At 42.1% G+C, this 27,930-nt stretch overlaps 3 protein-coding genes across 6 annotated transcripts in view; 1 reads left to right on the top strand and 2 right to left on the bottom strand.

Moving 5' to 3' along the window:
• ino80 (INO80 complex ATPase subunit) overlaps nucleotides 1–17,782 on the bottom strand; it is a 37,037-nt gene extending 19,255 nt beyond the window's left edge. Inside the window, exons 1-27 of one of the 3 annotated variants that reach the window (XM_023430157.2) lie at nucleotides 17,624–17,782; nucleotides 16,203–16,267; nucleotides 15,667–15,859; nucleotides 15,059–15,210; nucleotides 14,822–14,889; nucleotides 14,449–14,595; nucleotides 14,210–14,330; nucleotides 13,887–14,092; nucleotides 13,699–13,752; nucleotides 13,330–13,533; nucleotides 12,947–13,151; nucleotides 12,357–12,424; nucleotides 12,031–12,252; nucleotides 11,534–11,614; nucleotides 11,015–11,110; nucleotides 10,091–10,150; nucleotides 9,800–9,942; nucleotides 9,187–9,271; nucleotides 8,967–9,084; nucleotides 8,664–8,749; nucleotides 7,231–7,398; nucleotides 6,709–6,842; nucleotides 6,295–6,362; nucleotides 5,975–6,068; nucleotides 4,989–5,205; nucleotides 1,924–2,064; nucleotides 927–1,152 (exon numbers count right to left, since the gene is read on the bottom strand). In XM_023430157.2, coding sequence (XP_023285925.1) covers nucleotides 927–1,152; nucleotides 1,924–2,064; nucleotides 4,989–5,205; nucleotides 5,975–6,068; nucleotides 6,295–6,362; nucleotides 6,709–6,842; nucleotides 7,231–7,398; nucleotides 8,664–8,749; nucleotides 8,967–9,084; nucleotides 9,187–9,271; nucleotides 9,800–9,942; nucleotides 10,091–10,150; nucleotides 11,015–11,110; nucleotides 11,534–11,614; nucleotides 12,031–12,252; nucleotides 12,357–12,424; nucleotides 12,947–13,151; nucleotides 13,330–13,533; nucleotides 13,699–13,752; nucleotides 13,887–14,092; nucleotides 14,210–14,330; nucleotides 14,449–14,595; nucleotides 14,822–14,889; nucleotides 15,059–15,210; nucleotides 15,667–15,818 — 3,316 coding nt within the window. In that variant the 5' untranslated portion in view covers nucleotides 15,819–15,859; nucleotides 16,203–16,267; nucleotides 17,624–17,782. The other 2 variants (XM_023430155.2, XM_023430156.2) reach the window with 2 other exon arrangements.
• A 763-nt stretch (nucleotides 17,783–18,545) lies between these two features.
• vps18 (VPS18 core subunit of CORVET and HOPS complexes) lies at nucleotides 18,546–23,725 on the bottom strand. Of its 2 annotated transcripts, XM_023430259.2 has the most exons (10): nucleotides 23,634–23,725; nucleotides 23,282–23,419; nucleotides 22,987–23,128; nucleotides 22,706–22,797; nucleotides 22,087–22,337; nucleotides 21,556–21,909; nucleotides 20,192–21,454; nucleotides 19,817–20,026; nucleotides 19,500–19,736; nucleotides 18,546–19,397 (listed from the first exon to the last, which is right to left on the bottom strand). In XM_023430259.2, exons 2-10 carry the CDS (start codon nucleotides 23,382–23,384, stop codon nucleotides 19,101–19,103), a joined length of 2,949 nt encoding a protein of 982 aa, XP_023286027.1. In that variant the 5' UTR covers nucleotides 23,385–23,419; nucleotides 23,634–23,725; the 3' UTR covers nucleotides 18,546–19,100. The 2 variants fall into 2 exon arrangements, with proteins under 2 accessions (XP_023286027.1, XP_023286029.1); XM_023430261.2 differs by lacking the exon at nucleotides 23,634–23,725 and having other exon boundaries at nucleotides 23,282–23,619.
• Nucleotides 23,726–24,227: 502 nt separating this feature from the next.
• rhov (ras homolog family member V) lies at nucleotides 24,228–27,524 on the top strand. The gene is made up of 3 exons (XM_023429988.2): nucleotides 24,228–24,631; nucleotides 25,076–25,134; nucleotides 25,530–27,524. The coding sequence occupies exons 1-3, from the start codon at nucleotides 24,427–24,429 to the stop codon at nucleotides 25,974–25,976; spliced, it is 711 nt and encodes a 236-aa protein (XP_023285756.1). The 5' UTR covers nucleotides 24,228–24,426; the 3' UTR covers nucleotides 25,977–27,524.
• The last annotated feature ends 406 nt before the right edge of the window (nucleotides 27,525–27,930 follow it).

Here is a 27,930-nt window from a genome sequence, read left to right as displayed (position 1 = left end):
ACACGCATGTCCATTTTCTGTGCTGGGAACCTCTGTTACCGCACAAAACAAAAAAGGGAGCCGTCATCATAATCTATGACAGAGACAGTTTATCAGAGGTAGGAAGGCTGAGCGGGTCAGTGAGAAGGGAAGTGTTGTCTGTAAAACTGTAATGGCCTCTCTCACCCTGGACATCCATCAGTCATTTGAATCCTGGCAGTGAATCAGCTCCCACTCTGCTCCAGCTGACCCTTAACTCAACAAGCCAAGCTCTTCTGATAAAGTGCTTCAAGGCACACACGTACACCCACGTACAGGCACACACAAATACAATAATATATTCACACCTTGATGGAAATCACCGGTATGTGTTTACGTGAGTGAACTTCAGTAGAAGCTCGTTATCTCAGCAGTTCCAGCTGACTGTAAGAGGTTTGGCTGCTTGGCAGACAGACAGACAGAGACAGAGGAGGGTGATGTGGCCGGCTCTGCCCCGCTGACCCTGGGCCAACCTCTGTGGACTCTCCCACGGGCCCTTAACATCTCCCTTTACCCCAAAACTGGCTATCCATCCTTTGATAAAAATGATACTATAATAAATGAATTTAGACCAAACTCGTTGACAGCATCATCTGTATTTTCGAAATATGAGGTTTTAGTGAGCATCACTATCTTTTCCCACGGCAACACAGACTGTTGCTGCGGATTCACAAACTGTGGTATTCACTAATGGACCTAGTAATTTATTGGCTGTCCTGATAGTCATTCACTAGTGGATGCTCATTTATTACACTTAAGCTACGTAGCATCAGGTTAGAAACTGTGAGCTACAGACCGACTGACCGCTGTGGAAGCTACAGCAGGAAGTCAGTTTACACACACACACACACACACACACACACACACACACACACACACACACACACACACACACACACACCTCTTACCAGGTATCTGAATGAAGGACCATCCATGGCGAGGGTAGAGGGCCATCACACCCCCAGGGCATTGTGGGTGAAAGGCATTGGCCCTCACTCGCCAGTCTGATGCAAGTTCAGGGGAGCCGTAGAGGAAACACTGTTTGAAGATTGTGCCCCCTCCACTGCGAGTCACCCACCACTCGTACTCAGCACTGCGGTCGGCACAATAACGCTCCATGGGAACTGCTGTCACCTAGGAAACCAAAAAAAAAGGATACATTTGAAACAAAAGATAGTATTGTGAACAGGAGATGGAAGGGGAATTTTAAAATAACGTGATAAATATGTTGACATGGGAAGGCTTTTATGTGAAGGTTTTTTCAATAAAAACATTATGGCACATTACATGTCATTGGAAATCTTTCCTTTGATTTCGCAAGTGATATTATTAATGCAAAAAAAACGAAAAAAACCCACAGAAACTTACAACTTTCCCACATTGTGATCTATATTGTAGACAGAGGGGAAAACCCCTGCACGAAGACTGGTTTCACTGAATCAGCGGGTTCTGTGTATAAGTGAGTGTGTTTGTGTGTGTAAAGCAGGAGGGCAAGAGGAAGCTTTAACAACTGGTGAACTACCTGAGCAAGAAGCCCTTTTCTGGAGGCTCTGTTTGTTTTAAATGCAGCTGGAAGTCACTGTGGTCAGCCTCACACCCCAACCACACACAGTTACACACACACACACACACACACACACAGTTACACACACACACACACACACACACACGCACACACACACTTCACAGATAAGGGCTGCTCATTGTTGAAAGTCTACAAAGGCAATGTGCACAGTGCTTCCCTCTTCCCTTTCCACGACCACCCAAATGCTCGTCCATCTTACACAGGCCATCACACACATACACTGTGCAGAAAAACATTGAGAGGACTTGCAAGAGTGCCTTTCTCAAGCTGCTTGCCACTCACACACATACACACACATACACATACACACACATACATACCCTAGGCGTGGCAGCGAGCAGGAACTTTGGTGGCAGTGTGGGCTGGCAGGGCCGCAGCGTGGAAGTGGCAGAATTTCTGCTGTGGATTTTCACGTCTGTGTGCCCCACTATGCCAGGCCTGAATGCTGTGAACACCAGATCCTGAAACACACACACACACACAAAATAAATAAATAAATAAATGAATATTACCATCCTGTTTCAAAATTCCAATTCATTCATGCCAAAACTGCCCAACACAGTGATTATATCAGACTGTGGAAATGTTTTCAAATGACAGTGATTTCAGAAAAAATGACACCTCCTGCTGAGCTGACTCCTGCTTTGATTCGTGTGGGAAGATAAAAGAAAATATTATCCTCAAATTATAGGAAAGCAAAACAGAGGCAGCACACAGAGGTTACTGAGGGCATCACTGCTGGATTCATCACTGACAGTTTATTTAAGTTTCACTGGCGATATGCCTGAAATATTATGTAAAATTTCAGCTACATGCTTAAAATGTTACATAAAATGTACGATTATGCAGCTTATATGATTTTAGTTGCATATGTCACAGGATAAACTGGATGCCTCATCATGTAATCTTACATTTGTGCAAGACATGGTGTGACTCAAAAGACATACATTTAGAGCAAAGGTTGATGCTGAATTGATAATGATAAATAAGTAAAGTATTATACAGTGGTAGGTGCAAAAAGACAATTTAACCGTTATGTGTATGTTACTGTGTGTGATATGAGGACAGTGATGGAAACACAGTGCCACCTAATGGTAGAGATTAAAAAAAAAAAAAAAAGAAAAAAATCAACATCCTCTCTCTCACCTCCATCGCTGGTCAGCAGGTATTCATTTCTCTACTTAACTGAATTTGATGGACCAAAAAAAAACAAACGAAACAAGCAACAACATTAAAAATAGCTGTTTCTGAAGCCAATGCCTGCCCAGCACTACTGGCATATTACTGGAAAAATGTGATCTTACAAAATGGAGCCATGAAAGTTTCAACCTCTATGGAAAAACAGGAAGTAAATTGTTTATGAATGGCGTCTGATCTGATTGTTATTCTGTATCAGACGAGACATCAAATTTATAAACTATGCTGACTGTGCAAACAGTGGGATGAATGCAGCTTAATGTTTGAGTTGTCAGCTGTGAGGGAGCTAAAGAGGCAGTAAGAGTGTGGAGTGTGCAGTTTTGAGATGCAGGATGGATGGATGGCAAGAGAAGGAAAAGAAGATCGAGAAACACAAAGGTAAAAAAGAAAAGGTAAAAACATACTGAATAACAAATCTCAAATTGTCATTTATAATAAGTATATATTACAAATATAATGAAACTGATGGACGTGTCTCATGTTGGGATTGGACTGAGGGAGAGACTCGATACAGAGAGACAGAGAGGCCATTTGAAGCAGCGCCCCACAGATAGAAGAGTAAAACTCAGGGCACATTGAGGAGCTTTCCAAGTTGCCTGGTTCTCTCAGTTCCTCTACAGGAGCAGCAGGAAAGCTGAAGGCAGTACTGACCACACTGTCAAGTACCCAGCCAGAGAGAGATGAGCCAAGCCGAGAGGAGAGACACTGTGTGCCAGTTACATGCAGCGTCAAAAGAAGAATGAGGAGTTGAAAGAAGTTAGTGGAAACAGTGGGAATGAATAATTTTTAAAAGCTCAAGAGTGAATCCAGGGTCAGCATGGTCATACAGTACACAAAAGAGCTGTAGCTCTCCAGGTGTCTGTAAGTTTCTCCGTTTCTCTCTCATATTTGAACTTGATTCTTATATTTTTCTCCTCTTTCGTTCCCTAAACCGCTCCGGGGGGGTGAACCTAAGATGCGAGGCAGCTGCCTGTGATGAGGCCAGAGAGGAACAGTGGGATGGAATTACCCAGACAGCATTTTCAGTATTTTCCACCCAGCAAGTTAAGTTAGAATTAGTGGAAGATGGTAATGTGATACATATCTGGAAATGGGAAGCTGTTTGCTGGATGAACACTATGATGAGATGTATTTTCAATGATTTTTTCGCTAAGCTGAGTGACTAAAACAGTCTTAGAGCAGGGACCTAGAGTATCTGCAAGCTGCAGCTGTTCACATTTTTTTGAGGTTGTGTGTATATTTGAACTGGCACCTCTGCTACGTAGCGTCTCTTTCCCACTAACAATTACATTTCCAATTTGCCAAATAACACAAAAAATGCAGGAAATCTCTGCTGTCTCATCGTAACCCTGTGGTTCTCAGCTGCAGAATCCAACACATATGAAAGCATTTGAGTGCAGTTGAAAAGAACGATGGTGTGTTACATTTCTCCTGTGAGACATGAAAATGGACAGACATCGAAGACTGCTACAAGAAGCTACAAAAACGCTTTTGCAGGTTTTTAGTGTCTCCCAAAACAATGATGCTGTATACAAGCTAACATTTACCTTATCCCCACTGACTTACAGCCTCTGAGGTACTGAGGGAAGAGCTGTAAGCCAAACTGTTTTCATATCACGCCATAACACAGGAGATTAGTGTGATTTAAATATATTAAAATAGGGGTTCAATGTTGATGTGCCAGAGTTACTGTGACTTGACACATTTGCAGAAATAGGAGTGCATCTTTTCTGGAAGACTAATTAAAAGCGTTTCAGAAAATGCTGTCAGTGTAGACATGGCATTTAGTGTCCTTTAAATCCTTATTTTTAATCTTGAAATGTGTTTCATGATTCCTGGAGCTTTCCCCCTACATGTCTGACAGTAGAAGTACAGACAGACTCTGGTGTGCACAGACCCCGGAGACATATAGAGAGGAGGAGGACAGTGTTACTGGGTCACAGGGCTACACAGGGATTAGGTTCCACACTGGATCCCTGAGGAGGGAGAGAAAGCCTGGGGCAGAGGGCATGCTGTGTGGCCAAACACGGACTGATGCTCTAGGGGAAATTTCAGCATCGTCAGCGACACACGCATCCCTACTGGAGTTTCACCTATCTGTCACACACAGATGTGTGTACCACAGACGGCTACTCAAGCGTCTCTTGTACATAAATTGCAGTGTTAGTGTGTCTTATGTGTTTCTTACCTGGAGGACAGGGCTGTTGTGCGTGCTGGGGAAAGCGGTGGGTCTGTTCAACCACAGAATCAGGTCCTTGCGAGACAGACACTTAATCCTGGGCTCTAACCTCCCACTGGCCCCCTCCCTGTCTCTGGCTTCCTCTTGCCTCTCTTCTTCAAGGCCAAACAGGCGTTGGTGGTGGAGCCGGTACGCAGCTTTCAGGGACAGAAAAAGGGCTAACCATCTGTGAAAGGGAATAGCAGGAGGCAGGAGAGGAAAAATACAATTATTAAGAAAACTTTCAAAGAGATTAGTTTAAAAGGTCCTGAGTAAAGTTGGTCGTCATTAGTTATAATGTAATATGATACAAGGATAATAATACTTTCTCTATATAATAATATAATAATAACTTTATGTTCTTTTAGAATTTCTAGGACAATAACGGCTGAAATAAGTAACAACTACATGACAAATGGCTTTGGAAAAATTATAATTAAGTGCTTAATTTTACTAAATGAAATAAAAAGTGTAGCTTGACTTTCCATTTTTCCTCTTCACGATTAACTCCAACATTCTCCACCTCACCATTTTTATAATATACAATCTCAACACAACTTTAACACATCCTCTTCTCCTTCTTCTCTCCCACTTTCTACACTTATTTCTCTGACGTCACCTCTCACTGTGTGTGTGTGTATCTCGACGACTGACTCAAGTCGCAGTGTCACATGACCAGTGTCTTAAAGGCTAGAGGTTAAAATAGAAACTCACTGTCAAAACTGAATAATTCTCAATCCTTTAAAAGGTTATACATCCGCCCACTAGTGACCACTGTTCTATACAGTGAGGACAGAGCACAGTCAACTACAGTCAACAGCACCTCTGAGTTTAGTGTCTTGCTAAGAGACATTGGCTGCACTTCACTCTTTCTTTCCTCACTATCCCACCTTATTTTACTTCTCCCAAACAAAGACAGAGAGAAAAACATTTTAACATGGAAACTTGAAGCCCACCTCACTAAGGAGCCTTGCAGCATGAGGTTGGACATCTCAGCTGGTGACACATCGATGAAGCGCAGGAAGGAGAAACAACTTCCTTTGTCATCACCTGGGAGAGTAAAAACAAGATACAGAATGAAGAATATGAAAATGAGCAGCGACAGAAAAAAAGACAAAAGATGGAAACAACTTGGTGGAGGAAGGAATGACAAAAACATTAAAGGAGGAAGAGGGAAACTGGGGTGAGACCGAGGTTTGAATGTCAAATGAAAGCACACTCTCGGTTCTATCAAGAGTCCTATAAAGTCTGGGATCAAAGCGTGATCTGCGCTCACCTTTTCTGTGAAAGAGAGACTGCTGGATGTGATTTGGAGAGAAGGGAGACAACAGCAGTTGAAGTAATCTGAGGAGGATGTAGAGAGAAAGACAGGGTTACACCACTGAATGTGAGAAAAAGCAAGCGACTCAATGTGGGATGACAAACTGATCCCAGTCCAACCCACAAAATTTCTGTGTGAAAGCTCTAACTGGGATAATAGCCCTTTGAGAGTCCCAGATCAGCAGAAATTCAAAAATATAAAGATTTACTGAGAAAACAAATATAGTTGACAGCAAATTTACACTAATTTAAAAACAACACAAGAGGAAATTTTGCTTTACTTGTTTACATTGGATTGATCTTATTTGTCAAGACCCACAGTGTCTTTTCGAGTGTGCGCGTTGGTAGAGATCTGTGTGCTACAACTTACTTGTTCTTGGCCTGGTTGTATGCGTGGATGAGGCCATAACGGTAGAGGAACTTAGACATGATGTAGGGCTTGATGGACATGTGGAAAGGAGAGCGTGTCTCTTGGCGCTCAAACAAGTCGGGGTGATTACACACCTACACAGAACCACACAGCAGACAGCGAAGTTAGTAATGTGCAAAGGAACAAGCATTACTCACGCTCATGTTTATTCTAGGACTGACAATTCATTGTTCGAGAGACAAGCTTTGTTCCCACCAATAAAATGTAGCGCCTTTATTACTATTGGAACATTAAAATTCTTTTTATAACTTCTAAAAATCCACCACAGCCTATAAATGATCAGAACATTGATAACATGATACTGAAAATGGTTGTTAAATCATTATAATAATAACTGTGATCAATCATCATGACTGCTGCATCTGACAAAATAATCAAAACCCTTTATAGCTGTGATCATTCAGTCTATACTGTTTTTGGACTGGTAACCGAAGGGACAGGCTAATAGGTGAGAATCTGTACCTTCCTGAACTGCATGACCAGGTTCATGAGGGAGGAGGTGGTGCTGTGAGACTGCTGGGCCGTGCCCATGGAGGACTGCAGCAGGTCCTCGATAGAGATCTTGTTCCTCAGAGCCTGGTAGAGCAGCCTCTGCCGGGACGTCAGCTGGCAATAGGTCAGGATCTCAATCTGTGTAAGCAGAGACCAAAGAATGAGCAAACTGTGCTACTAAGGCAACCGTAATAACTGAGTAGAACACAGACTTATACTGAAGTAATAATGTATGTATGGTTGGAGATTACATCTCCACTAGTTTTACATTTTCACCTCTTCAAAATTGAATGGTTAGGATGTAAAAGTGTTTTTCAATGGACCAATGAGTCAGTAAATTGTCTCTATGGTATTCATGAATTTGTTAGGAGAAGTTAGGGCTTAAAGAGTGGAGAGTAAATTATTGAAATTGCCAAAAAGAAAGAATCTGTAATATGAAAACAGTCAATCAAAATATTCTCACTTGGTACTGGTTAGGGAAAAGGCTGATGCATAAAATAAAAGTACAAAATAAGCCTACAGCAAGAGCAAATTATTCAGTGTTTGATTCAGTATTACCATCATGTTGCGCCTTCTTTAAAACACGTAGTGTTTTGACATGGGCTCAAACAAAAATGAATTTATGGCTGCGGACTTCATGCCCAGCTCGACCCACATTCTTTAAACACACATCAAAATCTCTGGTTTTATCAAGCGTCGTGCTTTTCTGAAAGCAGTGAAACAGAGCAACAACATACCATAAAAATAAAAATCCGGTTATGAACCATGAGTGAACTTCAACAGTTACTATTGGCTTCATGAGGCTGACCAAACAAGAGAAACCAACAACAGGGGAGAAGAAAACTAAGTGGGCTGGCAGGATTGTGTGTGGGCGCGAGGGGAAGTGAAAAAGACAGATGTGGGGGTGTGGTGAACTCTGCCATCCCTCTGACTCTGTGTATCGAGACTCCCACAGCGTATGAGTGAGTATGTGTGTGCCTTTTGTGACAGAAAGAGACCCCGAGCCCAACATCTGTCAAGAGGATCTGCCAGCACCAGCATCACTCACGAGCGTATTACAACACTTTCTGTGTCAAATTGTTGTCCAGGGAGACAGATGGATGACGGGTGCAGGAGACAAGTGAGGCTACTTTTGGTAATGACAAAACATAATACTGCATTTTTTGAAATTAAATATTGTTACTCAAACTAAAGAAGCTATTATTTTCAGCAGTCAACTTCTAGCATGCTGCATTTTTTTTTTTACAGTTTTGTCCCTCAAATTATTTAAACAAAAGTAGTTTCCGTCTTTTGGAAAATTGCATTTTAAAATTGAGAATTAGTTTCAAATTTTGTTCCAACTAAGTTGTTCTGGACCAGAGGCTTGATTCAGCAAATAGAGAGAAGATGGTTTGCTCCTCTACCTTGTCTGAGAGCTCATTCTCCACATCCTTCTTGATCCTGCGCAGCATGAAAGGCTTCAGGATCATGTGCAGTCTGGAAAGTTGGTCTGAAATACAAACACCAAACAACTGTGTTTAGCTTAAAAACTCCTTACATGCAACAGTAAGCAGGGATCAAAAAAATCAGTGCTTGCACTCAAATGATAGAATTTCCATACAAATAAGATGAAAAGCATTATATGTTGTCAGCTGGAGAAGTGGGAGAGAACTTCAACACGCAGCCGAGAGGAGCGTTTTCTTCTCACAGTTAAGAGTTGCACTCACTCTCATCAATGGCCGACTTGTTTTCAGCGTGGCTCTCGATGTCCTTGGAGAACCACTCATTAAACTCTTCATGGGAATCAAACAGCGTAGGCATGATGAAGTGCAGCAGGGCCCACAGCTGAGAGACGGTAATAACATACACTTGTCAACAGTTGTGTCTTGCACATACCAACTCACATGTGTAAACACACACGCTCTCACACACACACACACAGCTCACCTCAGCCATTGTGTTCTGGATGGGCGTCCCTGTGAGCAGCAGTCTGTTTCGACACTGGAACTGCAGGAGGATTTTCCACCGAACACTGAAAACAGACAGAAGCACTGACTGGTGATCTAGTGCAACAACTGCACGACATGAGCTTATCGTCATCATTATTTAACACTTAACTGCACTATAATCCCAGCAATTACTCAAAACTGTACAAGATGGTTTGTATGTGTGGGAGTACATTTCTCTACAGATCAACCTTTTTCAAAACATTTTCTGACAAGATTTGTAGATTTTGGCAAACATCCAGTGGTCACCATGAAATGATGTATACTGTGTTGTAGTTGTACACATGAACAAGTACATTCCACAGTCTGTCAGACTTTTTAGTTGACTTGCTCAAAAAAAAAAAAAAAACGTGTCCCACATCCTCTGGCCAATTTATTACAAAGTGTGTTCCTTTACATTACTGACAGCAATTCCCAAAGCATACTGTAGCATAAGAACTCAGAGGAATGTCTTTTTCCACTCTTCCAGCAACTACTTGCCTCTGTTCATGTTAGCAGCGTACAGATTTGAAACTCATCTTTATAACTATTATTTGTTATGTTTATGCTATTACCTGGTGCTGCTTTTCAGGGCCTGGGCCTCATCCAGAACCATGTACTGCCACTTGACCCTCTGGAAGTATTTGACGTCCTGGACCACCAGCTGGTAGCTCGTGATAACCACGTGGAATGGTGCATTTTGTGTGTAAAGGGTTTTCTGTGCAAACATACACAAACGGAGGAAGAGAGTTACAGGCTAAAAGATGAATAAAATGAGGGAGTACAGCCTTTACTGACCAAACAATACAAAATATGATTTATCTTCAGAGACTCTGTGTTCCTAGTCAACATCATTTCATCCTCACCTGGCTCCAGAATTTCCGAATCACCTTACGATCGTGAGGGTTTCCCCAGTACGGCAACACCTGGTGGACATATCGGTAACAAGGGGAAAAATGTCAGCTCTGTCGATAAATTCAGACGCACCGGTCACTTGTGTGAATCTTTGCAAATCTATATTCAAACTAAGGTCTTCCACAACACATTAAGTTAGACTGAGCAATGTAATGAAAACAGAGCTCCGCTGATGTACCCAGAGGAAACATTTAGGCATAGCATCACGTATGAATCACCGCTTCAGTTGTTGATGTAGAATGTGATGTGAAAAGATTTACACATCATTACATCGCTCAACACGAGCTGGCATTCCATTGTTTTTAGTCAGTCTTGCTTTGAGTTTTCAGGAAGCTTATCTTCAAATTGTGTAATAGGGTCTTTTCACACCTCATTAGCAAAACAGACAGGAATTGATTTATTTCCAAACTAGCAAAGAAAATGGGCATAGTTGAGTGCTGAACATAACAAGGAGTTATTAATGTGTGTGTTTGTGTGTGCGTGTGTGTGCGTGTGTGTGTGCGCTCAAGCACAGCTGACATATTGATGTGTTTGAAAAATGGTCTTTAGTCTAAAAGAATGCACACAGCCTGTCAAAGGCTGGTTAAAGCATGTAAAAAGATTTTGTTAAGAACAGCCACCCAACAATCGAACTACTAACAGCTTTTAAATGTGTGTTAACATAAGCAATGCTACGATACTGCCCCCTAATGGATAGTTCTAGATAAGTTTGCATCTCAAATGTTTGACAGCATTTCTCACTACAACAAAACATCACTGGGTTCATTAGAGGAGTGCGAAAGAGTGGCAGAAATGAGGACGCCAGGATTCCTTCGGACAAGTGTTTGCAGGTGTTTCTGTTTGCGTGATGTCTGAGCAGCGCTTCAGATTCTCACCTTGAATTTGGGCACAAAGCGGGTGAACTCCTGGTGCCAGTTGTTGAGCGTGGACGCGGGGGAGATGATCAGGAATGGACCCCAGATGTTGTCTCTCTGTGCAGAAACAGAAAAAGAGAATACACCCTCAGCCGCCGCAACAGGTGGTCTTTGTGTGTGCATGTGTGAGCAGCATCCAATAACAGGAAACCCTGGAGGAACACGTTCATGTATCTTCCTGTCAGCGATAATTCAATGCTGAAAAGCTCACATTTCCCATGAATTCCACTTTTCCTCCCTTTGGAGCTTGGGGACCAAAAAAATCTAAAGAGCTGGCGAATCAGCTTCTCACAACAATGAAATAATTCATGTTTCATTCAACGAAATATTCCAAAAGCAAAAAGCTCAGCCAGAAACTCAGGACTCTTTAAAGGATGCAGAGGCACAACGAAGTATTAACAGCAGAGACAACTGAATATTCCAAACAGTTTTCATAAGTGTGTGGCAAATGAAGCCCTTTGGCCCGGTGCTCTCTCTCACCTCTGCTAGGTGTGCCAAAAGGGCAATACTCTGCACTGTCTTCCCCAGTCCCATCTCATCTGCCAGGATTCCATTGATTCCCTGCAGAGAGATAAGAAAAGAAAAGGAGAAAATAAATCCTTCAATGTGTTAAAATAAGCACAGTCTCAAATCATTTCATCATCAAAAAAACCCTAAAACCGTGACTTAATTGATTTAGAAATCCTGAACCAAGCATCCATGCAACATCTGCTGGCCAAAAAGGACACTGGAACTAATGTGTTATGTTTGTGGTTTCGCTTCATGTGAGTGAAGATAATTCAAACAACTCCAGGTTATTCTAATGCTATTATAGCAATTCATACCTCTAGGCACAAAGTAAGCAAATACAAATTTATATTTTCAAACGTAAAGTAAACGGAGACAATTGAAAAAAAAAAAATCATTAAAGCGTTACAGAAAATATTCCCATAAATCACAGCCACAAATACATACAGATGAGAGACAAACACGGTTACCTGTTCATAGAGGTTTGCCAGCCAGTTCATGCCTTTGAGTTGGTATCCCTTGAGTTTGCCGTTGAAGATGGTGGGCTGAGGAATTTCTTCACCGGCGTGGATGGACGGGTTGGACAAGCTGTAGCTCTCACCAAACCCAGAGCCGGCACCTGAGGACGAGCCACCAGCCACATGCAGAGAAGCGCTGCGACTGTCTTTTGCCTCCTCGTCAAACATTCGCGTCTACAGGGGAGACATTCGGAGATTAGCACAGTGTTAGTGTGTGCGTGTGTGTGTGTGTATGTGTGGGATGAGCGCTCCCTGAGGGAGTGCATGTATCAACTTACTCTCTCTTGATGGATCTGGTAGGCTTCTTTGGCGTTCCTCAGGGCCTGAGACTTGTAGTATTCACTATCTGAAATCGAATACCATCAACTTGTGCATAAAACCATAGAATCCAATTCAATCAGATATTTCTTTCACACACAAAAGAGCATCCTGCCAAAAACACAGCAATGTCAAAAACACTGGAATTCCAGAAGAGGGTATCACCATGAATTCATCAGAGAATTAATTATAGAACATCATTATTAGTAAACAATAGATTGTAATTAGTAGTGATAAGCAATTTGTTGGTTGACAAACACTGTCCCCTGAATGACCTTCTTCATATTTTCAGCAGCTCATGGCACAGACTACAGGGAGGAAACATCATGAAATATAATCTACAGATAGGAAAATGGCTAAGGAGGCAATAAATACAATGATAACTTGGCCCGCTCACATATAATTTAATACTTGATGAAGTTCAGGGGAACTTGGTCAAAATTTCCACAAACGGACTCAGGATATATAAATGTCAGCAATCAATATTGAGTTTCAGTTACTAAGTGATTCTGCTCAACCAACACGACAAACTTGACTGAGATGTTCATACCATAGTCCTCCTGTCCCATGTTGACCATTACGCCTCCTCCAATGTCTATCTGTCTCTGAGCCGCGGTGTCTTCAAGTTTTCTGAGAATTTCCTCCTGAGCTGTATCTCCCCCTGGACCCCCCACGCTGGCTTTACCGCTCATAAAGTGGGCATAAAGCTCTGTCTGGGTGATGAGGAAATTTAGTTTGCGCTGCTGACGCTTGGCCTGCGAGAGACAGAGAAAAGCACTTATTACCATCAGGATTTTCAAAGGTAGTATATTAAAAATTCACCTAAGGAATTTGTTTCACATTTGAAAGCTTACAAATATGCAAATGTTGCAAAAAAAAAAAAAAAACGCTGTAGAAAGCAAAAGCCAAATTAACAACTTCCACTCCACCTACCTCTCTCATTTCCTCGTCCAGTTTACGTTGCTCCAGGGCTTCCTTCTCTGCCCTCTTCCTGTGCTCCTTCTCCACTTTCTCATATTTCTTCCAGTAAAGCATCATCTCCTTGGTGAGGCGTCGAGCCCGGGGTAACGTCTCCTTACAGTTCTTCTGAGCCTGGATAGCTGCACGCCGCACTTCTCGCATGCACTGATGAGCCAGCTGTTACAAACAGAACAGAGGAAGCCACAATTTACTCTTTCACAATCAAGAAGTGAGACTTAGTGTCAACTTATGTCAACTATCAGCAGAAAAATGTGATTATTTTTCTGAATAAAATCTTTAAAAGTTATTATTAACACATATTGGCGTGTACACCTGACTTACCTTTTTAGCATTGGTCAACACTAGGTTCTTAGCAGAAGTCTTCTGCTTGAAAGTCTGCAAAATGGGTAGAATGGGATGATTACGACTAATGAACCTCAGAAAATGGCACTGAACTTTTCACCAAAACTTTTGAAGATTCATGAGCATTCATTTTTGACCATTTTTTTTTTAAAGTCATGCATACTAACCTTGGGGATCTCCTTTTTGGCAATGGTGAGCCAGACCTTACGTCGCCGTGCGTTCAGCTGCTCAATGGTCAGGTGTTTCTTCTTCACCATGGGAAGCGGAGCATCATGGGAAAACTTGGCAAAGATCTTGGTCACATAAGGACGCCCCTCTTCTAGAAACTCTCCTTCTCCACGTTTCTTCTTCTTCTTCACCTTTTTCAACTTCGCTGAAAAAAAAAACCCCACAGTAATGTAAAAATTGAAAGTATCCTGTTCTTTTTCCTCTGCTGTGATGATATGATAATGACTCCAGGAGATTCCAGAGATTTCTTTTTTGTCTTTACCCTTGAATTTCTTCTCATCTTTGATCTTCTTCTTCTTTGGGCCCAGTAGGTGGCGCTGTTGCTCATAGAAGGGGTCATGAGTGGAGAGGAGTCCGGTGCTGTAGTACTGATACTGGTGAAGCTGTAAGACAGATATACACAGACAGAAAAAAATACAATGATCACATTTCAAAAACGTATGTTTGATGTACTGTAAATATTTGTATGCACTGTATCTATGCATGTCTAAGCATGTGTACCTCCCGGTCGGAGTGGAACTTGCTCTGATGCTGCCGGGTGTAGCGATGTAGCCTCAGCATGTCATGCAGCTCCTCCCGAGATATACTGAAATCAGAGTCATCGGAGTCTGTGTCCGAGTCTGTGGTGTCATCACTCAACAGGATGCTCTGCAGGAGACAGAGGAGGAATGTGGTTAAAGGAAGCTGAGGGTAGTAAGTAAGAAAGGGTGTGAACGTGGCAGTAAATGTTGTTGTACAGCAGTGGAAAACATTAGGATTGGGTTGCAACTAATGATCTTTATCTGCTAATTTATTGGTTATTTATTTAATTTATTATTTTATTTAACTGAATACTTAACTCTGCAGTGTGATGTGGAATATGTTAATGAAATACCTTGAGCCATTTCCTATTTTTCTTCAGTTTGGAGAAATTGTAGAGACTTGTTTTATCTGCCTTTTGGTCTGTGGGGTTTAAAAGAAAAGAAAGACATCACACATATGATCTGATAGAGTGAATGAATATGCATTAACTATATCTACCATGACAACGTAAATAACAGCAGTGAGGACATTAATATGTAGTTATATATGAACATTAATAAAAGTCTTTCTGTATGTATCTTACCTTTACCTTGCAGCAGAACTCCGTTGAGAGGCTTTCCCTCTGCCAACCCATCCGCCTGCTCACATGACTCACTCTTCACTGTCAAAGTTGTATGTTGAGTGGAGTGGTCCAGGGATAGTCCCGTCCCCAATGCACCATCGCTGTCATCACTGTCATCACTACAACATAAGAAATATGTAGCTATAAGCCTACCATTTGCATCCTGTATCTAACATTTATTCTTTGGACGTGTATCTGGTTGTACAAACACTGTATCCATGACAGGGGGGCAGAACATTAGGTACTACTGCCTTGATCAACTGGATATAATGTAAGACAGATAAGAGTGCAAGTCACGCTGAAATTTTGCTTAATTTAACAGTACAGTTGGTCTACAAATAGGATGGAAGATCACTAAAATGCACTTTTGATCCATTTAGCTGCAATTGGTTCAGCTTACAACCCAGTGACAACAAAATTGCATTTACAGCATTAATCCCTACATCCAAGCAGGAGCTGAGTTTAAACTGCAACACCCACTGAAACCGATCCTAGAATGAGCCCTGGAACAAACCAGTAGCTGAGTCAGAGAGCTACATCTGTCTGCCCACCCCCAACTCCCCTTCTGCCTGTACCTGGTTATGTCTCTGTTGAAGATGGTGGCGGTCTGGCGCAGGAAACTGTCCAACCTCAGGGATCTTTCTAAGCGTTGCAGGTAGAGAGGTTTGGCCAGGCCAGAGCTCCCTGATGCCCCAACCTCCAGCCGGCCACCCTGCCCTGATGCCATGCAGCACAGACACCACTGCCCCAGCAGGGCAGGAATTTTTACTGAGGAGATAGAAAGAAAGGGATAGGCAAATGGCTCAAAGTCAGAGTGAACAGCACATGACACTGCTACCTTTACGTTGAATAAGGCTTTCCTATTTTGTGGTAATTTAACTAACTCTAGGCATGAAGGTTCCTAACGCATAAAAGGATTTGTAAGTTGCTCATGTGAAGTTCAGAAGCAGTTGCTGAGTTTGCCTTCATTTTCCCTATCCAATCACCACCCATATCTCAGATGTTGTCCAAGTAAAGAATAAGCCATTTACTCCTCATCCAATGGCTGGAATGAAGACTGACACCAGCTTATGATTTGTTGTTCAAAATACAGTACATACAGTGGACCTACCTTTTCAGTAAAGGATGTCATTGTTCTCATTCCAAGATTAATGATCAGACAAAGGTGAAAAAACCCTACAAAACACAAAAATACACAATCACACACTGATGTTGAAATGACAAGAGTGAAATTTCTTTTCATAGGGAACTGGCACACTTTCACGTGTTAAGCTTTTTCCTTATAGGGTGTTTTCTATTATGCAATACAGACAATGTGAGTGTTCATGACTTTCAAATAAGTTAGTTTCCAAAAAAATGTGTTAACGAAAAAACAGCTTACTTCTCTATTACTATGTATCAATACTAAATGATCACTTCCATATGTATAATTTGTTTACTATACTGAGGAAAGTTTACTAACTGGTTCATATTTACTTTTTAGGAATATTTGTTTTTCCTTATTCCCCATTCTTATATCTCATACAATAAAGATATGTTAGGCCATTACACGGCACATTATTTTAATTCAGTTTCAGATCAGACTGGAGGAATGTATGTGTAAATAGTTTTAAATCACCAATTAATATAATGTCCAAGTTATTATTTTATTTGTAAGTGGATAGGAAACTGTTTCGACCGTGACATTGGTATGGTTAAGTTATACAACTTGTCCTTTGTAATTACCACTCAGACTTTCTGAGACAAGTTCATTGCCCCGCATGTAGGAAGATGACAAAAACTAAGCACAAGCAAGAGTTTGGTCTTATTTTTAAAATGAAGAAAACCTAAGAGTTGTGTTATCGTAAATAATATTTTTCTCCCTTTGCTATCGTGTCGTTATGTTATCATTAGCTACCTAGCAAATCCACGTTAGCATTCGCTAGGCTTTGCTAGCTAACCTTGGATGGTGCACTGGTTTGTAGCTTGCAAGCTAACGACCGTTAGCTGCCTCGCTATATAAGCACAAGCAGCATTGCCTCCGATCAATGATAGTAAAGGGTCAAGGTGCTGGTATGCACATGCAGACAGCTTACTGGTTTAAGTAAAACACTATAAATGTATCAGTTAGCGTTGGTGGTTGTTTTGCCTAACACCCAGCCTTGCATACAAGACGACTGCCCCCCCTGCTGCCTCTTGTCTAATGTAGCTTTTCACCATTAACGATAGCTTATGACATTCTAAGGCGTTTTGACTCAGACGTCCTCTCACACCATTAATATGAAGTATTCAAATCGACTCTGTCTCTTTAAGGCCACCACCTCCCTTCCTAAACAATGTATTAAGATATGATATTGGTTTAATGGCGATTCTTTAGCTGGTTTGTTGCCACAGCCAGGCCCTCCGCCCGCGCCTCTCGTACCCTTGTTGCGGAGACGAGCGGGGACTTGGTTGCCTGGTGAACGAATGATCCCCATGTTTTAATTCTTTCTCCCTCCCGGCCATCTTCCCCCATTGCTCCTTCGCCATAACAACCACCACGGAGTATCTCACCTTGGCCCCGTGTCCCCCTTTTCGTCTCTCTCGTCGCTGCTGCCGACTCTCGGTTCTCTGACTCCAAAATGGCGGTTTGAGGCGCCGAGCGAGTCTGTGAGCTTTGAGTCGGCAGCAACAGCAGAGAGGCGGCCACTTTCTGTTACTGAGAGAGCAGAGACACGACGCCATGGCGAGGGTACAGCAAGGAGCAGGTCTTTTAATCAATCACAGAGAGAGGGACGTTCGCTCGGCGATCTCTCCCAGGACGCGACTGTGGCAAGTAATCACAACGTTATCTCTAGGCAATAGAGTGAGGTACACATCTACCATATAAACCGTTTTGGGTCATATAGGCGCAACTAATACAAACGTATCGACGAATTTCCGATGTTGATTAATAGGGTCTGCCCACTGCGAAGATTACCGAGCTACGTCTTACGTCATCAGAAGGAAACTCCGTTTTAGGTAGTGAGGCAGTTTGATCCTAACAAAAAATTGACATTTATAAAGTTATTCTCTGACTCCATGTGTTGACAATTAAGTCCAGAATTGTTTAGAAATTACAAACTTATTTCTATGTATAAATTTTACAACACTTATAGTAATTTATACCGGTAATGATGTGATATAGACCACATTTTCATCAGAGAACTCATGACGCTGGTAGGGATACAAATAAGGATGCTGTCACTGAGGCCCAACCACAAGTCTTTCTGTGAAATCACAGCTTGATCACAAACCATCAATTACCTTATTTTATCTTATGCTATATGCTTATGTCAATATGATCCATATCCTGCTTCGGCTCCTTTTCCAGCAAGCTATTGATGGTCTTCTGAAGAACTCTGATGAGGGGTATGGATTTTTCTCAGTACAGCTGATAGTTGAAATAATTTCTTAAGTATTTATTACACTTAAAACAACCAGAATAACCAGTCCATCAGTACTGACAAGCTTTAATGTGCCACAACTTAACTGCAAAACAGCAAACATATGAAATAATAGTTTGTTAATCTGTCTCACAGTAACACAGGGCTGTAGATTGGCGTGGCTGAAATCAGCTTAAGAGACATTTATATTATTGTCTAAGTGCATGTTATGTTTATTGGCCCAAACAAGTGCATAAGCTAATGCAGTTAACAGATATATAGTGCAGTTATATCTGAATCCCTTTCTACCATTGTAATCAGAGGTTCAGGCACATGTATGTACTGTACAGCCCTGGCGTTATTTTACATGTCATTTAATGTCCACCTTTCACAAAATGCTCCCATACAAAGTGCAAAGGTCTTTACATCAGCTTCAAATACTGCCTACAAAAGAAGTGTATTCTGTAGAGAGCAACTGAAGCTGACACAGTTTTCAACAGTAGGCACTCCCAACAGGAAATCAGTATCGCTGACTGACTGTCCTGTGGATGATATAGTTTCACTAACATACAGATAGTGGGCTGTCATATGTCTCTTTTTCACACTCGGACAAGAGGAGGCTTCGTTCATAGCCAGCTGGATTTCTCCTCCTCAAATTTCAGTGGATCAATGAAAGGCTTGTCGATGGATTTGATCATCAGTTCGCCGCAGTACACGCACTCAGATGCAATGATGTCATCAATGTCAGATTTCATCTGCTCCCGGCTTGTGCCTGCATTGCCCTTTCCCAGGCTGGAAGAATCTCCATCATCCTTGGGCACTGGGCGGTGGCGTGACTTGGAGGATTGCGTGGTTGCAGCCAGCTTTTTCTGCAGCTCCTCCAGGCGACTCTGCTTGTAGGCTGACAGGTGAGGGGTCACTTCCTAGAAGGAAATGGGAAAAAAGAACATATCAGAAATATTTTTATACTGAAGTTTTTACGAAATTTTTGAACTGAGTTGACTGATTTTCTATAAAATGGTTACCTGGAACAGGCAGTCATAGTGGAACATGTGCCCACACAGGAATAGGTAGAAGGGCCTGTTGAGCAATGGAAAGTCACAAGCAGCACACTTTTCTTGGGAATCCACTACACCATATTTGTTCCTCATTTCTTGAATGTCTTCTCTGATGCGTTTAGCGCTTTCTGTAGCCTCCTCCATTTCCTGCTTCAGCTCCTCAATGTGCTGGTTGTACTCCTCCAGGGAGCTGCAGATGGCCTCCTGAGGAACCATGGTGAATAGATGATGATATACAGTGACTACTTTCTTCAAAAGACATGCAAGGAAATACTGTTACAAACCTTGAAGTGGTCAATGGTGACGAAGTCCGGGAAGAAGGGCAGGATGTCTTCAATCTTAAGCAGGTTGCAGCTGGACAGACAGTTCATGGCTTTCTTCACATCTTTCTCCTCTTGAACCACATGCCGGGCGATCTTCAACCAAAGTTTTTTCCTCAGTTCCTCATCATCCTCTGGTAGGTCAGCGCATGACTTGGCCAAGTCTACATCTACCTATAAGTAATAAATACACAATAAGTTAATGGCATTGTCAAATTTTGTGAAAGATAGCAAGATAACAATTTATAATTTTACAATAATGTGGATGATAATCTGTACATAATGTTTTGTGATTATTTATTTACATGCAATAGTCACCCAAAAACATACATCACTTACTTGTAATGCAAGATCCACTGCCTCCTCATAAAGTTCCATGATCCTATAAACCAGGACACAGGCCCGGAGGTAGCCATGTTCAGCACACAACCTGAGAGCATACTTCAAGTCATAGTGTATCTCTGAGGCGTGTGTACCTGCCTGCTCCAGATACAACAGCAGAGAGTCCGGCTTATACTTAGCATAGAGTGACAGCAGGTAGTTATGGATTGCCTCCTCTGTCACATTGAGCTCGTACACACAGAACTCCATGTAGCGGATGGTTTCACTGATCTGCTGAGTACTGCCCATCTGGCTGTAGTTCATCAGAGCTGGGATGAGCTTCTTTGGGTCCAGCTTCTTGCCCATCTGAATCCACGCATCTACCACTTTTCTGGGAATATGCTGCATGAGGACGGGGGAGAACTTGTAAAAAAGCTTTTCATCACAGTGCTTGGAGAGCACCTCCAGAGCATCGCAGTAGTTATCATGTTGGCAGTAGTGGGATATCACTCTCTCATAGTCCTGCATGACAACTGAGAAGTAAACCATGTCGTCCACATTTCCGTGGCTGGCCAGCAGGTCGTAGATAGTGCTGCGGTTGTTGAACAGGCACTCCTTGTGTTTAGGGCTGCTGAGGAAGTGGCGGAACTCATTACGGGTCTCCTGGAAGATGATGCTGTTACCATCACTCTCCAGCTGGCCAAGGCTGTTCAGGTAGAGCTCTGCTAGCCATGTGACCAGCAAGGTGATCTGCGTTCTCTCACTCTGTTTCAAATTATTTAGTTTCTTCAGTAAGAACTCCTTCAGGGCTTCCTCTTGTTTGGCTTCGATGAACTTGAGTGCTATCTCTTCAAAGTAGTTCTGTGTCAGCGCATAGCACTTGGCACTCTCCAGGTATCGCTTATTCTGGAAGCAGTGTTCAGCCTCCTTGGCCAGCACCATGTCCATGCACTCAGGCCGGTCACGGCAATACTCCTTAGCCAGATCAAATTTATTCATACTCATGTACATCTGCCAGACGTCCCTGGCCTCACGCTGGATGTGATACCGGAACACTGCCCGCTCGGTGTAGATCCACACCAAACCACCAACTGGGTCCTTGATCATCTTCTTGAGAGGGCCGAATTTATCAGGGAACACATCCTCAAATACCACCTGTCCATTCAGAGTGCAGATGGCCTTCACTCTGTCATGGAGCAACAAAAGGAAGTGGAACTGTGTCAGCACAATGGAGATGGGCTTATTGAGATTGAGGTCGATGTCCGGGGTGTACTCCCATACCTGTTTAATTGTGAGGGAGGAAATATGGAGATGTGAAATTAGTAAAGGGGAGAACTAAACATTATTGAGATATCTGAACATTGTCCTACACAGACACTTACCTGCACATCACTCAGCAGAGAATCAGGCCTGACATAGTCCAGCTGACCATAAAGAACTCCATTACCCATCATCCAGGCAAATGCCTTAGGGGAGGTCCGCAGCTTTGAGGTGTAGAAGGTGATCTCGCTGTAGCCCATGTTAGCTGGGAACTCCTGGAAACTGGGCAGCAGGTCCTGGTTCTGGTTGAAGATGGAGCTGAAGCCTTGCTGCTCTGACCCCTCGGCCACTTTACCCACAAACTGGAACAGGCGTTTACGCGTGGTGGTGATGATAAAATACTTGTTCTCCAGGCCACGCTCCACCTCCATGCAGCAGACCGGTACTGGCCTCCCATCCTCCTCCAGGGAGTGGACCTGCCTCAGGATAAGAACATGGTATTGTTTAGGAAGAAATAAATATGTAGGTCAGTATTTTCTGCTGTGTTGATTACAGTAATATGGACAAACCAAATAGTACCACCAAACATAGTATGTATACAAAAAATGTGCATTCTTATGGCAAAAATAATGCACTCTCAGACATTCTCTGACCTGCCTGAAGTATTGGTCTGGATTGGTGTTGAACAAGCTGCCCTCATTTGCAGAGATCTCAGCCTCAAAGATGATGCCTTGACTGGTGCCAACCAGGATGGGTCCTGTGCTGGTCTCGTTGCCCAGCAGCTTGTTCCAGCCCACGCTCTCAATGAGGTGGCCTCTCCAGCGGGACAGACTGCGTACCTTCTGGGTGTTCCTGTTGAGGTACAGACACTCACTGGTGCTCAGGCTGATCAGCACATGGGAGCCTGCAGTGGGAAAATATGGAGGAGGATACGGCTGATGTTGTTAAGAAGTCATAACCATGACACTGCTAGAGTAATGTAATAAATAATGCAGTAGCATCAACCTCAGGTCACTGGTGTTGCTGGAGTTTCTGAGACATTTTACTTATTATTTATTCACTTGAAAATTAAAATAAAAGTAAAATAAAGAATAATTTTGCATTTATCCAAGCTAAGCCATAAAAGGCACACGTAACATGGCTGCTAACATTCCTATATATTTTACAAGAGAATACCCAACAATGACCAATATGGTAATTTAGTCATCTAATGATGGCCTATGGGTGTTGGTAGAAGAAAATCTGAATACTCTGAATTGTGGCTTTTCTCACCTGTGGGGTCCAGGAACAGTCTGTGCACTTTACTGTCATCTTTTCTTCCTAATTCAATTTGGTTAGGCTGATCTGGCTTGGCCAAGTCAATCCTGTATAGATAAGGACATGAAAACATTAGTATAAGCAGCAATAACTCTTTTAGAGACTTCAATAAACAACATTAACAACAGATGAGTAGCAATCACAGTGAAGAGCAGACATTAACTAACCAACTAATCCAATCAAAATAATACAAACACTAGTGAGCATTAATGCAGTGCTTATGATGTGTTATTTGCCTCAGCAGGGTGTCCTTTCCCAGACTCATGCAGAGCTGATTGTTGCAGACTGCAAGATGGTTTATCTTCTCCGGCGGAGTAAAATCGATCCTTTGCTTGTTGAATATCGGCTTCTCTTCCTCAAGTCGCACATTCACAAAGCCTACCGTGAGGAAACACATTTGTATCAATATAGTACTTCTATAAGAAGACCGATCTGTCTGATCATTAACGTTTATTACACATGTATGACCCCAAAGCGTATCTTGCATGTATGTGATCAGAGGGAGCATCTCCTGTGAGGAGGGGGACCTACCTGAATGTGCTAACCCGATGTTGGTGCTTGACAAGCGGCTGTGCTGCTGCGAGCTTTGCCTCGTGTTTTGCGAGTCCTCGTACTCGTCAAGAATTGAAGCCATAGTTGAACGTACCTTATTTCTCCTTACTTCAATGCCTGCAAATAAATTCTCTCCAGTTAAAAAGGCTGAAGGCGTACAGTCAATTCTAAGACGACATGGCTAAAGGGCTAGCTATCACAGTTCCTCCTGTTCAGAGCTCAGAAGCGCATTTCCTCTCTGCGCAAACGTCTAAACTGAGAAGTAAAGTGTACAATATATATCACGCTACAGCATTAACACATGAATATATTACAATTCAAGCATTCCTACCTTCCCATTCATATCATAACAGCTAGCTTAGCTTCCGACTGCACAACACAGGGTGTACTCGGATAATCAGGTGACACACGAATCATGTGATTCACATTTAGTGCAGTGTCTCTGTTTGACACTAGGGGGCGCAGTTTATCCAAAGCAAAGAGCACACTGGAAACCGACTGGTTTTGTTGTTGTTGAGATGTTTGTTTTATGAAGAACTGAAGTTTATGTAACAAATAAACTCATGTGCTTCATGACTTGTGACAAAACGCACAGTCATTTTATATTATTGTATACGTTAGTCATCCTATCTTTTTATTTATTAATGGATAATTTTTTTTATCCTTTATTATATAATTTTATAAATAACAAGGGAGTGTGACAATGGCATTGCAGAACAATAATAGAAACAAGACATTATATATATATAATGAAATGTTTAAATGTAAGTTTGAATTAAATTTAAGTATGTAATAGTAATTTAAGTAATATAGTATCTATCTATCTATCTATCTATCTATCTATCTATCTATCTATCTATCTATCTATCTATCTATCTATCTATCTATCTATCTATCTATCGCTTTTTTTACTCGGTGGGAGTGTCTATGCAAATCACAACCTGTCTGAGCACAAACTTGCCCTAGAACCGTCCCACCCCCCACATGTCGCCCGTCAGTCAGAGCTGGGCAGGCTGCCTGGAAGTATGTGAGACACAGACCACTCAGCTGACTCTCAGTATCTAGTCTCACAGAGCTCAGACAGGAGGCGAATCTGCAATCAGAAGTTTCATGCGCGGCTCGACATGCCACCTCAGATGGATTACTTTTACCACGAGTCCCGAGTCCCTTCCGCTTGCGGGCTGACCCGGGAGGATGAGCTGGAGCCCGGTGTCATCAGCTGTATGCTGATCGGAGACGGAGCCGTCGGGAAGACCAGCATGATTGTCAGCTACACCACCAATGGTTACCCGACAGAGTACAAGCAAACAGGCTTTGATGTCTTCTCCGGTGAGTGATCTGAACCCATATTTTTCCATTAACACATTTTCCAAGGTCATTTTCCTGACTGTATGCTACTGAGTGCATGCTATGTTTAAAATAGAGTGGTAGCATGTGTGCTGATGTGATGTGTTTGTTCAGAGTGGAGGTTATAGCCTATAGTATGTATTATACCTAAAGGCAATACAAGTTAATATTGTGTGTTTTACAATTAAACAAGCCTGAATATATTCTGAAAACATGTGTTTTGTCTTATGTGTACTTACTGGTTACTAATACAAGACTTTAATTTGAAAACAGGGCTTTTAAACTTTAAACATAAACATAAGTGTTTTTGTCCAATGTTAAATTTGCTTTATGTGTGTGATTTTGATGTTTTCTGTCTTTGAAATATGTCTGAAATAAAGTGAACTGAATTGAAACTGACTGATTCATCACTCTGGTTTCCAACAGGTCATGTCCAAGTAGAGGGATCTCCAGTTAAAGTTCAGCTTCTGGACACTGCTGGACAGGTAAGACCATTAGATTGTTTGTATGTTTTTCAACAGCAAATTGTTATGTAGACAAATACTGTCATGCTATTTCTACTGGCTGTTTATAGTATTCAATTCGAAGTCCCAAATTCTGCTGCTTTCTGATGTTGAGGTCATTGTAACAAGTGATAATTTGTCTATTACACACAATATATTGCATCAAATCCCTATTGTTAATACAATATACAGACTCTTTTACAATGACAGATGAAACTGTGTCACATTAATCCAATGTGTGACTCAGTAACAAGGTTTCACCATACATTTTAATGGACCATCTCTTCCTGACACTTAAGTGAGTCAGTCCCTTTCACTCATGCGTGTTCATAGTTTGATTGACTAACTTGTACTTTCTGTCGTCATGTTCCATTTAGGAGGAGTTTGACGAGTTTAGGGCTCTATCCTATGCCCACACGGACGTCTTCCTCCTGTGCTTCAGCATGGTTAACCCCACCTCATTTCACAACATCACCAAGAAGTGGGTTCCAGAGATCCGGGCTTATAACCCGTCCTCGCCCATCATCCTTGTTGGGACCCAGTCTGACCTCTTACTGGACGTGAACGTCCTCATCAACCTGGACAGATCTAATGTTAAGCCAGTTCTGAGCTCCCGGGCCCGGAGCATGGCGGACAAGATCAGGGCATCAGACTACATTGAGTGTTCATCACTCACACAAAAGAACTTGAAGGAGGCATTTGATGCGGCCATCTTTGCCGCCATTAAGAACAAAGCTCGCAAGACCAAGAAGAGGAGGTTTTCTGACAGGCGCACCAAAGCTTTCTCCAGGTGCAGCTGGAAGAAGTTCTTCTGCTTCATCTGAACTCAGACTGTTAACCCTGTGGGTTGTGAACAAAACTTTTTTTTAATTTATTTGAAATACTTTCACTTAATGTCACAGGTCCCATCAGTGGTAGTTTAGCATCTTTCCCTGTTAAGTGTTTGGCTTATATCACTCTGGGATGCCCAATGGTGCAAGAGAAACAACATTGGCACAGTGAGCACTGGAAACGAACATCACTGGAGACAGCAGAGAGGATTCTGGGTCATTCTCAACCAGGGTCTGGTCACAAGCTCCATCAGATAGACCCCAGGACAGCAGTGTTGTTTACATTTTATTTAAATGAATCATTGTTCCAGAGCAACAGAAGAACATATGAAAAAAAAGAAGCATGAATATTGTGTTCATGTGGATGCATCACTGGTGAGCCACTTATGAGAAAAGAGCAGTGAATTGACTTTAAAGGAGGTGAACGTAAGTTAACTTGCTGAACATGCAGCCACAGAGAGAGAGAGAAAAAAAAAAAACAGGGCATCATGTAAATTATATGAATTTGCATGGTGAGCTTTGCTTCCAACTGCAGCCTTTTAACGTCCGCGAGAGAGAAACGGAAAGTATCAGGGCTTTATTTGAGCAGATGGGTGTTAGCCACTTCTTTGTTGTATTCTTGCAGTCTGGCTGCACCAGCTTATTTATATGCAGCAGCTGCAAGTTCAGGTTGCAGTGCGAAGTGCCACATTCTTACCTGTGTGTGAAAGCTCCCCTGGCTGGTTTGGGTGGTTACTGACCCTCAAGTTAATCAATTAACAAACCTATCACACCTTACATTCATTTTGATTAGAATTTTATCAGGTCTTTTAACACTTATGAAAAAGAAGCACAGCAGGGGGATTTGTTTGCAACAAATCAGAAACAAATGTATTTCCTTTGTTTGAATGTTCAGATTGGCACAGGAACTTTTTTGAAAATCCTCTTGTGAAATGTGAAAGGTTGCGCGGGAACTCTAACCTTTGGCTTTTTGTTCTGGTCTCTCATCAATCTGCATCTGTAAAAGCAAGCACCGCAGGAGTCTTGACTTCCACCCTGCAGATCCTCCCACCACCTCCACCGTCAGCCTGGCTTTTTTTATACTCCCCTCTTTGTTTATGTGCTCAATACAATCCTTATCTCCTGAATAGGATGCTAAACAGCCAGTGTGAATGGAAGTGTAGGTAATACGCTTTTTTTTTTTTTTAAAGAAAAAGCTTTTGTGTCTGTGACATTTGTACAGAAGAAAATCATATTTTGAAATGCAGTGTGATGATATCTGGTGGATATACAAGCTTATATATTTGACCAGAACCAGAGCAAGGCTTTACTATGCTTCTTGTGGAAGTCAGTTTAATGTTTATTATATTCTGTTTGTTAAAACAGTTCATTTGTCATTTTTATGTTTATGAAATATCAGATAAGACATGGATTTTAAATGCATTTATGTACTCCATAAAATCGTGTTTAATTTTGTATCACTGTCCATCTCCCTCTCTAACCTGTGTGTCTTTTTTTACATGTCGCAGTCATGTGATGCAAATAAATGAAGTGCAAATTATAGCTCCTGTGTTATGTGTATTTTTAGAACAGCAATGTTTGCAGTTACATCTGATAGTAGCAGCTACTTTACATTCAGGGAAGAGTTTTCAAAAAGAAGTGCATTGAAAAGCAGCAAGCACTGTTCTCTACAGGGAGTCTGAATAATCCTCATCACCACACCAGGTACCTTTCCTGAACCGTCTCCCGGTCCAAGGATATGATAAGTAACCTCTGGCCTCCAGCTGTGCTGTGGGGCAACCAATTCTAATGCAATCCACATGAGTGCTGATGGAGTCTGGCAGTGCCATGCTGTGACTGATTGCTTTGTGTGGTTGTTCCTTTTTCGAAAGGGCTAGAGACATGGGAGAGTGACATTCAGAGGAGACCGATTGAGTCAGACTCATTGGTTGACAATAAACAGCGGCAG

Source organism: Seriola lalandi, unplaced genomic scaffold, assembly GCF_002814215.2.
Source record: "Seriola lalandi dorsalis isolate HSWRI2012SDOR001 ecotype SW California unplaced genomic scaffold, Sedor1 jcf7180002054901, whole genome shotgun sequence".
NCBI lineage: Eukaryota > Metazoa > Chordata > Actinopteri > Carangiformes > Carangidae > Seriola > Seriola lalandi.
This window is presented reverse-complemented; position numbering and strand designations above follow the sequence as displayed.

Bases quoted from the DNA above. Each gene is read 5' to 3' on its own strand.
- vps18 (XM_023430259.2), bottom strand. From the start codon at position 23,384: ATGGCTTCAATTCTTGACGAGTACGAGGACTCGCAAAACACGAGGCAA. The intron at 22,798-22,986 runs GCAAATAACACA...TTATCTATACAG, and splicing joins GGAAAGGACACCCTGCTGAG to GATTGACTTGGCCAAGCCAG. The intron at 22,338-22,705 runs GTGAGAAAAGCC...TTCCCACTGCAG, and splicing joins ACTGTTCCTGGACCCCACAG to GCTCCCATGTGCTGATCAGC.
- rhov (XM_023429988.2), top strand. From the start codon at position 24,427: ATGCCACCTCAGATGGATTACTTTTACCACGAGTCCCGAGTCCCTTCC. The intron at 24,632-25,075 runs GTGAGTGATCTG...GGTTTCCAACAG, and splicing joins AGGCTTTGATGTCTTCTCCG to GTCATGTCCAAGTAGAGGGA. The intron at 25,135-25,529 runs GTAAGACCATTA...TGTTCCATTTAG, and splicing joins TTCTGGACACTGCTGGACAG to GAGGAGTTTGACGAGTTTAG.